At 43.6% G+C, this 14,842-nt stretch overlaps 1 protein-coding gene across 2 annotated transcripts in view; it reads left to right on the top strand.

The window, feature by feature from the left end:
* SATB2 (SATB homeobox 2) overlaps positions 1–14,842 on the top strand; it is a 120,047-nt gene that overhangs the window by 79,300 nt on the left and 25,905 nt on the right. For both annotated transcript variants that reach the window (XM_033169283.1, XM_033169293.1), the window contains one exon: positions 1,333–1,488. In XM_033169283.1, the coding sequence (XP_033025174.1) occupies positions 1,333–1,488 (156 nt within the window). The remainder of the gene's footprint in view (positions 1–1,332; positions 1,489–14,842) is intronic.

Below are 14,842 nucleotides of genomic sequence, written 5' to 3'. Positions count from 1 at the left end.
TGCTTTGATCTTGCAGAGGAAGGAACTGCAGTTGCATACTTCACACTAAGTCAGAGCATTTCCCTCACTCAGCTGCTCACTGCTGAGCAGTTGATAGGTGGAAGAAGTCCCAGAGGGCTGGATAAAATCTGGCTGTGTACTGCATGTGGGCTGAGGGGAGCACCTCTGAGTTAAACATACTATTTATATTCAGTACCTCCCTAAATCAGGCTGTTTTAAGGTGCCAGCATGGGAGAAATGACATTACAGTCGTTTTCTATATACATGTTAGCTTAATTTAATGTTTCAGTTCCATAAAAAGCTTGCTAGATCAGTGTCCTAGATTGCTGCTGTGTGCAGATAACTGCTGTTAGATAGAATAGCCTGTGCAATATAATCATTACTAGATACATAGGTTACTGGGCAGTTTCAGTGATGTACTTGTACTGTTGAAACTAGCAGCCAGTCTGAACAGGTTTTCCGCTGGTTTTTGGTTTGGGGGTAATGACCTTTCCCCCTCCATTCCTAACTTCTAGTTCTCTCTCTGATGGCTTAGTAAGTGGAAGTGCCAATATTCTCTGTTTATTGTCCTTCATTTGTCACAGAAGTTGATTGGAAAGTCATTCAATTAAAAGGAGTGCACTGGAATATGCAGAACTGCAATATGAGTTTAGGAGACCAAGGGCAGCACACCACACATACTGTGAAGCCTGGTGTTATGAATTTTTGTTCATTCTCACTGATTTCCTAGGTGAAATTAGGTGACTATCTGGGCAGCATAATGATGGGAAACCATACATACTCAAATGACATACATATAGCTTTAATAAAGGATGAGAGAGACTTGAGGGAGTGCATTAAATTGAGTAATAATTTATTATTTAGAGACCTCTATGCATTTACTCATTTTTTCTGGAAGAATTGGCTCTTCCTCCAAGGTATGCAGTTTTATGGGGAGAAAAAGCAAAAGTCCAAATACTCATGTATGTATTATATTGTATTTTCTGGCTAGCCCCATCAAGTGACTGCTTGGGATGTAATTCTTCTGCTATGTAACCTTTCAGTTTTTCGGTATATGTGCTTCTGTGTGTGTTGAGAGCGAGCAAGCAAGCTCTGTGTGTGAAGAGAGGGGGGAAGGGAGGGAAAGGGAGAGAGGACTGTGAACGTCCTATAGGAATGCACTGCAATTATTTCCAATCACAATTAACCTGATTAGAATAATGGACAGGAAGTGTCCCTCTGTAGCTAATGCAGTTTGGCATCAGCTGACTGAAATCCTTTGATAATTTCTGCACAGATGGCTGGGCTGAAAGCAGCACTTTTTTAATTATTATTTTCATGGTCTCTCGGTAGGCCAAAACCTCGACACCAACAACAGACCTCCCCATTAAGGTGGACGGAGCCAACATCAACATCACAGCTGCCATTTATGACGAGATCCAACAGGAGATGAAACGGGCCAAGGTGTCTCAGGCTCTGTTTGCCAAAGTGGCTGCCAATAAAAGTCAGGTGAGTAGAGGGTTCTTTTTGAAAGAGCAGAGAAAGCTTCAAGGTTGAAATTGGACCCATCCCTCCCCCCATCATTAAAGTATATCTGTTGCAGCAGTAGTAACAACATCAATGATCCCTGGAGAATCCATTGCACTTTGTCTTTTTGCTCCTAAATAATTTCTTTCTGCCTCTTTAAAGTGAATGGATAGCAAAGACAAATCAGATTATTTCCCTTTAACTGAAAAGTAGAAAAAAGAAACGGGACCATAAACTGCTTCCCTGTCCTCCACCTGGTGCAGTAAATCAAGAACCCCTGAAATTATAGTTTTGTACACATTTAACAGATTTGATTCCTTAACAGTTGTTTGATTCCTTAAACAATTGTCTTATGGGAGGCCAACAGAAAACCATAGATTGATTGATCACTGTATTCCTTGTAGTGTAAAAAAATATGAAATGGAAGCATTATAAAACGCTGAAAGTAATTCTGTTACCACCATTCATAGAAATATTGAATTTATTCTAATGTGTTACATGGATTTGTATATGAGGAGGATCCAAATCTTTATCATGCTCATTTTCTTCCTCCTCTTCTAAATCATCATGTCTCCTGTTGCACCACTTGTTTTCAGTGGAGCCTGTGGGCTAATGCTCACGGAAAAGGCAAGAGCCCAGGCACAATATGAAATACATAAAAGGAAAATGCCATGGAGCCCTCTTACACTGTTAAATGAATAAAAATCTCATGTACCACATGGCAAAATATAATGAGACTGGAGCTGTTAAACGAATAAAGCTGTTAAAAGCATAATGCCACTTGGCACAACTACTGTGCATTTAACGGTTTTCCACTGTGTAATAAATGACATATGTGGTAAAAGTGCAGTAAATATAAAAACTGCACACAATTGATTTTGCAAACGTGCCCTTCGTCCTTGCCTGCATACAAATACCAAATACCAAAGATTTGTGTGCAGTGCAGCCAAGGCTGGATAGTCCTTAATCAGGACCTTTTTAGTACAAACCGAATTACCAGGCTCTTTCTGAGGTTTGGCTCCAAAATGCCTGAAAGCTTCCTGTCATTTTACACAGAAGTGTCTTGAAATAGAAAGACTGTGAGCCACCCAAAATAATTTGGGTGGCTCACTAGCTTCCGTCTGTGCCAATTCAAATGTAGAAATTCCAAAGGAGCCGGCCACCATCTACTCTCTAGAGCTAGAATGCATTAAACGTTCTTGCTGTGAGCGTATAGAAACTCCAGAGAGGTTTTCTTAAAAAAAAAACAAAAAAAAAAAACAGGAAGGGTTTAAAATGTGTGAAAGTGACATTTGCTGTGGCTGTGCCCAGTAATACTTCATGCATAAGCATTTTTGAGCATGTGCTCCTTTTGTTTCACAGGTCTGGTAGGTAGCACTGATTACTCTGTGATGCCTTAATATTAATAGTTATATTGAAGGTACTTGGACTTATAGGAAATTTGTTCAGCGCTGGTAACCACATCAAAAAAATATACTATGAGCTTGAAGTTGCTATTTAGTATAATTTGCATATCATGTACATTTTCATGAACATTTTCAAACCATAGCTGGTTGCCATGGTACCTTTATTGTACAACTTGAGTTCTGGGGAGGCTAAGACAGAGTTTGAGAACCAGTGGCACTTCCACTTTCTTATACAGTAGGGTCATCATCAGCATCCATCTGTTAATATAAAATTTGTAACAACCATATATGGGTGAGAGAAATATTAATCTCTGAAAAATTGATAAGATCCAATTTAACACAGAAGCATGTCTAAAAGTACCTTGTTGTTGTTCAGTCGTTCAGTCGTGTCTGACTCTTCATGACCCCATGGACCAGAGCACGCCAGGCACGCCTATCTTTCACTGCCTCCTGCAGTTTGGCCAAACTCATGCTAGTCGCTTTGAGAACACTGTCCAACCATCTCCTCCTCTGTCATCCCCTTCTCCTTGTGCCCTCCATCTTTCCCAACATACTTTTTCTAGGGAGTCTTCTCTTCACATGAGGTGGCCAAAGTACTGGAGCCTCGACTTCAAGATCTGTCCTTCCAATGAGCACTCAGGGCTGATTTCTTTAAGGATGGATAAGTTTGATCTTTTTGCAGTCCATGGGACTCTCAAGAGTCTCCTCCAGCACCATAAATCAAAAGCATCAATTCTTTGGCGATCAGTCTTCTTTAAGGTCCAGCTCTTACTTCCATACATTACTACTGGGGAAAGCATAGCTTTAACTATACGGACCTTTGTCGGCAAGGTGATGTCTCTGATTTTTAAGATGCTGTAAGCCTCTAAATAAATTCCTACTGAGAGCCATAACTCATAAGTACATAAGAACAGTCCTGGTGGATCAGAATGTGGTCTATCACATCCAGTATCCTATTTTCAAACATGAGCAGCTGGATGCCCTAAGGCCACCAGTAGGACCAGTCACTAGTAGCAGCTGTCATGGTAACACACTAACTATATGGCCAGTCACTCTACCCAATCTTCTCACCAAACCAGTTCTTGAGCAAAGCAGTTTCAAAACAATAGCTCCATATGGTGCTTCCATAGAGGGCCTGTAAGCACTCATTCCAGACCATCTATTTTGAGGGCTACACATGTCCTGTTCCTTCCAGTTTCCATAGAAGATAGGTACCACAGCAAGTGTTCTCCACTGCATCACATTTTGATTTTTTTCAGAGCTAAAGTCAGTATTTGCAGCAGTGGGGAACTGGTTCTGGCATGCAGGCTAGGTGATGTGGTCTAAACCACTGAGCTTCTTGGGCTTGCTGATCAGAAGGTTGGCAGTTCAAATCCGTGTGATGGGGTGAGCTGCTGTTGCTTTGTCCCAGCTCCTGCCAACCTAGCAGTTCAAAAGCATACCATTCCGAGCAGATAAATAGGTACCACTGCGGCGGGAAGGTAAACGGTGTCCCATTGCGCCAGAAGCAATTTAGTCCTTCTGGCCACATGACCCGGAAAGCTGTCTGCAGACAAACGCCAGCTCCTTCAGCCTGAAGCAAGATGAGCGCTGCACCCCATAGACGCTTTTGACTGGACTTAACCTTCCAGGGGTCCTTTACCTTTACCTTACCTAGGTATCTATCTTCCTCACCATCTGTAGGCATGGCTGCCCACCTGTCTATCACATTATATCACATGACTTGTTCCTTCCCACATGTTTTGAAATTAAACTGTGCAGGGTGTATGGTACTTTAAAGCCCAGATAATAAGCTGATTGTCTGGGCTTCACAGCACCACACAGGGGTCCATGAAAGCACTGATGATCAGCTCTACATACATTCAACTCTCTCATTTTTGCCAGACATGCAGGGGCATGAGGCCACGAGATAGGACTGAAATGCATGACCTGCTTCCCCTCTGAGTTATAACATGATAACAATGAAGATCTACCACCAGATTGGGTGTGGCCACCATATGTTGCCTGGTGCAGAGCACATTGGGGGCTGATGCAAGGGGAGGAGGGGTCCAAGTGCGTGGCCAGAGATAAATGCATAACCTTCCCTTCTGGCCGCTTATTTTCTCCCGGCCAATCAGAAGGTGCCTGTGGGCCGGGCAGGGGGCAAGACCTGGGCAGGTACTGGGACTGTTGCCTTCCTTTGAAGGGGTGTGGTGCCCGGTGCCCAGCCTCTTGTCCTGCATGGATCTGGTTGTCACTGGATCACCTGCCCCTTTTATATTTGTATGCGTGCTTCAGCCTGATGCTGAGCAAGCTGAACTGTGTATGGGCATTGCTATGGATTACTCAGTTGCTGTATTTGGGGCCAGGGGGAGTTTTTCCTGCAGACAGATTGACCCGTCTATAGGTTATTGCCTGCCTCATAGCAAACACCACAACTTCGGCAGTTAAGGCATTGGGTAGTATCCTTTTAACACCAGGGTACCCCGTTAAAGTGGCAGAGCTGTCTGGGAGCCCAAACGGGGTGATGGGCCATAGCACCCCTTCCGTGAGGAGGCACTGGCAGGAAAGTCACATTTGACCCACATTTGACCCATGTCCAGGGTCCACCCATCCCGGGTTCAACCTGCAGGTGGTTTGGTTGAAGGTGGATGCTTACCCAATGCCTTTTGCCATTGGCTTACATATGTAATCAACAAATTTGTGGCCTAATTTAACCCAGTCAGTAGTCTGCTGTGTCTTGTTTCTACTGTCAATCCCCATTGGCACACAGTGTTCCATATGTGCCTGGGTCATGCAAATTGTTTGTTCCTTTCTAATTCAGGACATAGCTGGATTTTAGCTGCACTGTATGCATATTTCATGTACAGAAGATCTGAGGAGGATAAAGCAGGGAGGGGGAGCCACAGCTGACTTTCAAAAATTGTGCTATAGCTTCAGAGAATTCTCATAACTTGCCATATTTCAAAAAGTGAAAATCTGGACACAATGGTTTTGGGGTTTTTGTTTTGTTGTTGCAAAATCTCAAAAAAGAAAGGAAGGGGGGAGAAAGAATTTTTGAGCTATTTTTAATGACATTTGCCAAAATCTACACTTCTGACATGGACTGCCATGCATCTGGATTTTCCTGGACATTTCAGCGTTTTTTGCCTGGAAGCTTTTTAAGAGGGCCAAATACCAGCTATGTCTGGAAAATTCCAGGCGTATGGCAACCCTACACATTCACGTGTTGATAGTCTCGTCAGGTGTGCAGTTCCTTGTGTGGCAATGTCCTTCCCCTCCCTGTGGAAATAATGACACAGACACGTTATGTAAATTTTAATGGGCATAAAGGCCACAACGTTATTGGTTATGGATGTTGAGCAGTATTGGCTTAGGCATTGGACCCTATCAGCTATATCCGACCCCAACCCGTGTGTTGGAAGTCAGTGAAGGGTTAACCACCAGTAAGGAACCCCAGTGATGAACATCGCCCAGAATTTCCCCTGTGATCACCGTTAGGGGCGTGCCTTAGGCCCTCAGCTCCCTGGGCTTCGGACAGGGCCACGCCCCCGGAATCCTTTAATGGAATACCCTTCAATTGAGGGGCAGTTGATGACGCTACCTCCCCTCCTCGCTTCATATGGAGATTTTCCAATACCTAACCGCCAAACCAAGAGTTGTGACGATTGCTACGAGGTAGGTGAAAAAACCCATTTGGCTAATCCAGTTGGGAAAAAGTCCTACCAGGCCCCCCGGCCAACCAGGGCGACCAACCGAAGTCCATAGCAAGGTCGAACCTAAATTTAAGGGAGGGTGGGTGGGTGAACCTAACCAGCTGGGAAGCAGGACAAAGAGGGCGAGTTTCCGCCCATCACTATTTTAAAGGGCCTAAGACATGCCCCCCCGGGCCGACCGGATTGGTCGGCCTGTGGGATGCGCGAGAATAATCTACCAATCGCGCAGGGGCTGTGCTCAGCCCCTACGTGCGTGATGGGGTCGTGACGCCTGCAAATCCACCTCCTCTTGATGCGGAAGTGGCCTTCTCAATGTCAGCTACTGCTGTTGCCCTCAAAGAGTCTATCCACTAAACCACAGTGTGATGAGAACCTAAAATGGCCAGTCTCTCATGATGATTCATATCATGTGGCTATGGCTGTCATCTACATCCTTAACTAGAACAAGAAGATAAAGTAAAGAATTCAAGGAATAATTTGACAGAACTCCCACAAACATTACGGAAGAGAATGTTGCAGTTCAAAGGTAATAGGAATAACAGAGCAAAGCCAGCTTGTCAAGGTTTCATTAAGCTTCATGGCTGAACTTGCCATTATAGCCAGTTTTCTAGCCATACAGGTTTCTTCACTGGGTTATTTTAAATAATAATGAGCTTTATTTTAATCAAGATTATTTTAATCAAGAAAAGAACAAGTTCAGAAACCTGGCTCATTTTCTACTGCTGTAGATTCCCAATCACATGAAGAGAGTTAATCACTACTGAACATTTGTTTTAAAGACCTTTGCATGGGTACAATTAGAAAGTAATCTTTATGTGGTTAATAGCATGATTTTAGTCTCTTTAAAAACATACATCACACATTGCCTTTTTTGTCACAGATGCTGACATTTTCTGCACTGAAGATGTGGGTGAGGAAATATCCTTTTACATATATTTGAGCAGAGATTTTTTAAAAATCATTTTCACTAAAATCTCTTCATTTGCCTACTCACGTATTTGCTGGTATCCCTGCAAAATGTCAGTGCAGATACATTCAATTCCTTAAAAAAATAAGAATATGAAATGAACCAAGCTGCTGCTCAAGGCCAGTTAATTGACTTAGGTTGCAATCCTAACTCCACTTATTTCTTTTTAAAATCATACCCGTTTTTCACCATATAGATCTCAAAGTGCCTTGTAACAATAAAATATACAATATACAAAATTTAAAACATTAATTAAATCTCTAAAATTTAACATCTCAGTAATGTAAAATCTCATTTTTATTTTTAAATGTAGAACATCTGAAATGCTTTCAGGGGGCAAAAGCCTCCTGAACTAAAAGTTTTGACCAGGCCTTTGAAACTCAGTAGGAATGTTGCCTAATTTTCTGTGAGAGGGAGTTCTATAGCAGGGGTCGGCAAGGTTTCTCTGTGGGCCAGATCGCGCGTGTGTGCCTGCGATTTCTCACATCTGCGCAGACGCGATTTTGGCACAGTGGAAGCGAGTCCCGTGCTGCGCCGTGCCGGTTTAGCCCAGCATGTGGGGACTTGCTGAGTGGGTGGCTCTGTTTGGGAGTGGCTCGTGGGCCGCTTAGACCCCCGTGGGCCCTTTTTAGGGAAGTTTTTAATGTTTGATATTTTTGTATTTGATTTCTGTTGGAAGCCGCCCAGAGTGGCTGGGGAAATCCAGCCAGATGGGCGGGGTACAAATAATAAATATTATTATTATTATTGTGACTCATGGGCCTTAGGTGGCCGACCCCTGTTTTATAGAGTTGGGCCCATATCACTGAAAACACAACTCCTTCTTGACATGAGTCGTGCTTCTGGCCCTTAAAGGTCCAGTCGTGTCCGACTCGGGTTGTGGCGCTCATCTCGCGTTACTGGCTGAGGGAGCTGGCGCACAGCTTCCGGTTCATGTGGCCAGCATGACAAAGCCGCTTCTGGCGAACCAGAGCAGCGCACAGAAACACCGTTTACCTTCCCGCCGGAGCGGTACCTATTTATCTACTTGCACTTTGACGTGCTTTCGAACTTCTAGGTTGGCAGGAGCTGGGACCGAGCAATGGGAGCTCACCCCGTCGCAGGGATTTGAACCGCCGACCTTCTGATCAGCAAGCCCTAGGCTCTGTGGTTTAACCCACAGCGCCACCCACATCCCCTTCTGGCCCTTAGGGAACCACTATTATTGCTCCCCTGACAATCTCATTGATTGATTTGGGGAGTACAGGGTAAATTGGTCAAGGTATCCTGGGCCCAAATGATTCAGGGCTCTGTACACTAGTATAAGAACCTTAAACCTGGCTTGGTAGCAGACAGGAAGCCAGTGTAGGCCTTCTGACACTAGTGTCATGTGTTGGAGTTTGGTTGTTCTCTGGAAGTAAGCTCCATTAAATTTATTAGGAGTTATTTTTGAGTAGACTTGGTTAGGGTTAAGACACTTTCTTCTATGCAGATGTCAGTGCTTGAGTGGTGGTAAATATAATTTCAATATCAATTACCCTGGGCAGCTTATTCCCTGCTTCCATTATGAACATTAGTACATGGATAGAACATTGTCAGTGGTCTTAAAATCAATGCCCTTCAGCTTTCTAGTAACACAGCAGTTACTGTAATAAAATCTAGCTTTCTTCTGCCAATAATTGTAGTCTCAATGTGTCTGAACAGACAAAGTTCAAATCATTTCTGTATCTCACTTGTGCTACTTACATTAATATGTGAAATATATATTTTTATCTAGAGGCATTTGTGATTCGTATGAGCATCCTGATCAATGCAGGTTTTACACCAGTCTTTCAAACACCTCCTCTGCTGTCTGCTCCACTTGGTCAAAATTTGGTTTCTTTTGTGAAAAAGCTGTCAACCTAGCAGAGCACTTTTAGGATGCATGTGCTGAACAGTGTCCTTGAACCAACCGTCCTTTTTGTCTCAGTCTTTTTGGCATCACTGGAAAAGTTTTGTGTTTTATCTCTTTGATGCCCCCACAAATGCAGGAAGAGATACCTTTTATTGCTCCTCTTTCCTGAGTTCAGCAGAAAGACTTGGGTGGGGAGGTCTGTGTTAATGCTCACTGCACTACCTTTCCAAGCCCTGGAAACTGGATCAAAGCAGGCATGGCTTGTAGTCCTCAGTAGCATTTGTAGCAATGCCCTCACCTCACCAGCTCTTTGGCAACCCCTGTTTTGTGTTGTTGAAGACCCCTCTGTCTCACTAAACTCAACACACTGAGTTTCATCTACACCCACCCACAAAAATTACCTTCCTTGGGCTGATGCTTCAGAGCATAGCAGTGTACCCTCACAACCAAACAAGCTTAAGGGAAAAAAATATGGTACTTTTCACAAAGAAGTACCCACACAAGAAGAAGCAAAAGGAAACTTGTTCTTATTGTGCTTTTGCACCATACGTTTAATTCAAAAAGCAGGAAATACCCACAAGCTAATATTGGGACTGTGAACTATCGAGAGTTGATGAGGGCTGTGTGGGTTTGTCTGGATAACAATGTCATTTCCAGGACACTGAAAATGAATGTCTGGATATGCCCCAATACATAATGAATAAACCTACAAGGCAAGAGTACCTGATCCTACTCTAGTTACAGGTAGCTGTGTTGGTCTGCCATGGTTAAAAAAAAAAAAAAAATCCTTCCAGTAGCACCTTAGAGACCAACTAAGTTTGTTCTTGGTATGAGCTTTCATGTGCATGCACACTTCTTCAGATGATCCTATTCTGTTCACATGGAATATTTTGTGGAGTTTCTGTATGTATGAATCCTTTTAACAGCTGTTTTGATAGCTTTTTTGGGGGTTGACCACTACTGCTGACCTAAATATGACAGAAGTAAAAAGGTCAGCTGGCTAAACAGGATCAATGATAAGTATGGGAATGAGCTTCATTTCTTTCTTCATCTACCTCCCTTTTCCTCTAGGGGGTTCCTTGTACATCATGCCTGAAATGCTTTTGTTTATTGAGCAGCCAAAAGTTTAGTTACCCTGCAGATTCTTTCGCTTTTTGACCTGGGAAATACATTTGATTGGAGTTATAGAAGTTTTAAAGTAGAACATCTATATGATACTTCCAAATTGCTAAGGCTAATGCATCCACATTATTTAATACAGTTTAAGAGACTTGGTAGCATTCTTTATACAAATCTGCAGGATTGCGTGTAAAACAGAATTACAAACTGAATTCCTTGCTACCATCACTACAGCCTTTCTTTACTGTACAAGAGTCACAGCTCTTTATTTGTGGCAATTGTCTTTGCCTTTCCTTAGAATATTTGAATGAGATCATGGAGTCAGGTTTTGCTATCCATTGTTTTATTGTGTTTACATTAGTAACCCTGTTGCACAGTGTCATTGTTAGTATATATATATATATATATATATATATATATATATATATATATATACACACACACACACACACACACACACATACACTAGTGGTTTAAACCCGTTAAAATAACGGGCGCTAGAACATATGTGGCGCTGTTGCTGGGGAGGGGGAGGCGGCGTCGACGCTCTCAGCCAGGCCCCTTTGGCGCGCGCGCCCAGCCTTCCTCCCACCGCTTCCCTCAGCAACCCCAGGGGCCGACCAGGTCCGAGGGGGGCAGGGAGAGACGGGCCCGCCTGCCTCTGCCTGCATGCCTCAACTGTGGTGTGTTTGCCCGAGCGAGCGAGCGACGGACGGACCGACGTGCCAGCTGTCTGGGGTGGCCGCTGTGGAGGCGACAGCGTGCTCCTCTTGCCGGGCTAGAGCCAGTCGGCTAGCACTCGCCCCTCCTATTTCAAGCCGACCCCGCCACCGCCGGGGGCCTTCCCATCCTCTCAGCGGCGCCGCCTCGCGTCCCTCGTCCGGGGGTTGGGAGGGGGCTGGGGGGAGGAAGAGGGGGAGGGGGAGCAGTCGCCGCCGCTCCTGAGGAGATTCTGAGGCGGTGGCGGGCGACGTGTGGCGGAAGAGGAGGGGTCCGGCCAGCCCCGCGTTTCTCTCTCTCTCACGGAAACCTGCCCCTCAGCTTCTGCCGCTTTTTCTCTTCTTTCCCTCTTCCTTTTTTAAAAAAAAATAGGCGTCCCTATTCGGCCTCCGGAGCGCCGACGCTCTGCGGGGCGGGCTGCGCTCTGTGGCAGCGTGGCCTCCCTTCTTGGCCTCCCCTCGTCCTCTGGAGCGCCGACGTTCTGATCCAACCGCCCCGCTTCAACTGCTGCCGCTGCTCCCAGCCTGATGTCTCTCCATCCAATCCCTGTGTCCGTGGGGCACATGCGCAGTAGCGCAAACCCAGAGACACAGGGACTGGATGCAGAAACACTTGGGTTTTATATATATAGATATATATAAACCTTCAGTGGGTTTCTCAATGGTCTCCCACCCAGACACTGATTACAATTGCCCCTGCTTTAGCTCTGGCATCAGATGTTTTGTAATTTGATTCTACCCACTAAAAACCAGCCTGAATTAGGAAGATTTTAAAATAGTGCTTCAGTTTGTAGTAGATTAATCTGTCAATCATCTAATTAAATAATTCAATAAATTATTTGATTAGAAAGGGGTAAGCCTATTTTTAAAAATCAGGCAGTCTATTTAATTTTTTCCAAGACTATTTTTTTTAAAAATAAATATCAAAATTGTGAGTTCCAGGCACTATCTTAGAAAAGAAATAGGGCAATCTTAAAGGGGGTCAGAGAGCAGGGGATTCACTGCTGCACCTGAAGGGGTGCCAATTGACACTGGCCAGGGTGGAAGGGATCAGATTTTCCCTTCCCTTTTCACTACACCAGTATGACATAGCAGAGAGGTCTCAGCTTTGAGCCACTTGGGTTTTTGGGAGGAGGTGTCTGTGGGACTAGTATCCTGCAGATCCTGCTCCAGCCTTGACCCCAAACTCCCCATTTCAAGGCTTGATACTTCTTTTAGGAGAACCACTAGCAGGACAAGCAGCTGCTGCAGCTCCTTTCCACTAGGCCAGGGAAGATGACATAATGTGTCTGGGGGTAGAGGAATTAGGGGTTAGGCTTACATTCAAATCCTCCATTTTCTCATATGCAGGAGTGCCTATTCTAATGTGCTACATGTGAAGCATCTGATATTTTTTTTCTCCTGTTCAAAACTTGTTTTTACTTGTGGGCAAATTTTATACAGATTTGATGGATGATTCATATGAGTTTTAACCGGCCAGTTAGGGTGGCAATACGTTGCACACTTGGGAATAAATCCCATTGAATGTAGTAGGTCTTCTGCACAGGCCTGGGCTGTAAGATTTCTTTAATCGGATGACAGTCCTTTAATCAGGTGACAATGCTTCCAAAAGAAGCTTAGGTTTATATGTGGTGGGTGTTCAGAAGATGAATATTGTTAGAAATGTGCTTTGCGTTTATTTTGGAGGTCATAATAGGTCCTTGGAAAGGAAGCTGTTTCAGGTATGTTGTTTCAAGAAGTTGTAAGCCAAAGGGAGCAGAAAGCCTGTTTGGAAACCTAGGAACATTTATACAGTAGTTGGTGAACCAGCCTAAGCTGGGACTAAGAACTGCTAGTTTGAGAAGCCACTTGAGACTCCAGTAACTAGTTGGAATCCAGGAGTATACCCAGACTACAAACCTGTTCCTTACGGAGAGGCAACCTCTCCCAGGACGGGTTGTGCACCTAATTCCTGGACACAGGAACCATCAATCTGCAGTACTTTTGTCTTATCAGGATAAAGCTCAGTTTATTAGCCCCCACATGATAGACACACATTATAGAGCACACCCTTTACAGCAATATTGAAGTTTGTTACTGGACTTATTTGCATAGGAGAGATGCTGAGTGACAGAACTGAACCACTAAGGGATCCAGTATGTTTAAGAGTGGGATGTCTAATAACAGCCTAATTCTATATACAGTAACCTGTCTTCCTTAAAACAATGTCACCAGGAATATTAGCCAAAAGCCTGAAATCAACATGAATGCCTCCATTCCAGAGAAATTCTGTATCAGCATTTCTTGCGTGGAAACAATTCTCTTGGAATGCTCAATAAAACACACATGGACTCCCTCTGCTATCACCTCCCTGAATAAAAAAACCCCCACAACTTGAGCATTTAAACAAAAAGAAAAGAAAGAAAAGAAAAGGGAGATTTATTTATTAATAATTCATGAGTTCTCATCGAACATGCATGAAGCAACGGTGCTATTCAATAGAGAATACTGTCATCTGTCACTGTTTTATTTGACATTTACACTTTTTTTTTTTTTGCTTGGTACTGCAAAACTTTCTTGGATGGCACGCTAAGATTATTTAAATAGAAAACAACAACAGCAGCAGAGTGCACACACTTTCTTACCTGGTAGTTTCTGTTTGTTTGGGCATTGTGTATGCTGATTAGATGGGACTTGTGGTAGCACAGGGTTCTCTCAAATATTAGCCACATTGAAACCTAAAATCTGTTGTTCAGTGGAGCTAAATATATAGTCCTGAATGGATGAGTGAAAGACAGTTTTGGTAAATAGATGGAGGGCGAGGACAACAGTGACTAAAAGATTTGTTGTAGATAAGTGTACAAGTAGGCTGTGAAACAGAGAGAAAACAAGTAATAGCTGTTGTGAAAGAAACTGACACAAATGAATTGCCAATGCTGATGCCAAATAAATATTTATAAATGGCATCAGAGGGAGGCCCAGTAGTATAAAATTGCAAGCATGAAGAGGGCATTTAGCACAATGACATTACAGAGTTAGGAAGGCTTAGCAATTTCTTGCTAATATTAGACTCATGAAAATCTTTCTGCTCTGTAGGTTAGTTATTATTTATAAAAATCGCAGAACCAGCTGATACATTCATAAGCTAATTATTGTAGCAGCTGGGTATACATGGTGCAATATGTCTGAGGCTGTGAAGTATCACAGATTTCTTGGGACCTGCTGTGGTGTGTGTGCCATAGGAGGCTAGATCCCTTAATCTGATCAGCCAAGCAAAGAGTTTCTGGGGAAACTGGATTAATATTTCCCTAAATAACAGGAATGTGATTCACCTTCAGAACTGAGCTCTGCTAAACATGCCATTAGCTTACGTCCACTGGGGAATTGAGACGTTCTCAGGTGTCCTAAGGATGGGATCTTTGCCTGGTAGCTTCCCTTGCCAGAAATTAATTTGGTTTGCTCATATCTGCACACATGGTCACACTGCAGTCTAGTTTTCTCCTTAATAGCTCCATGGTCAAGACCTTGCAAGTTGCTTGGCAAATTGAGCACTATGCTTCCTAAAGACTAATGGCAGA

The sequence above is a fragment of the Lacerta agilis genome, chromosome 1 (assembly GCF_009819535.1).
Source record: "Lacerta agilis isolate rLacAgi1 chromosome 1, rLacAgi1.pri, whole genome shotgun sequence".
In the NCBI taxonomy this organism is placed as follows: Eukaryota; Metazoa; Chordata; class Lepidosauria; order Squamata; family Lacertidae; genus Lacerta; species Lacerta agilis.
The sequence above is the reverse complement of the archived record's forward strand: the minus strand, read 5'-3'. Positions and strand labels throughout refer to the sequence as shown.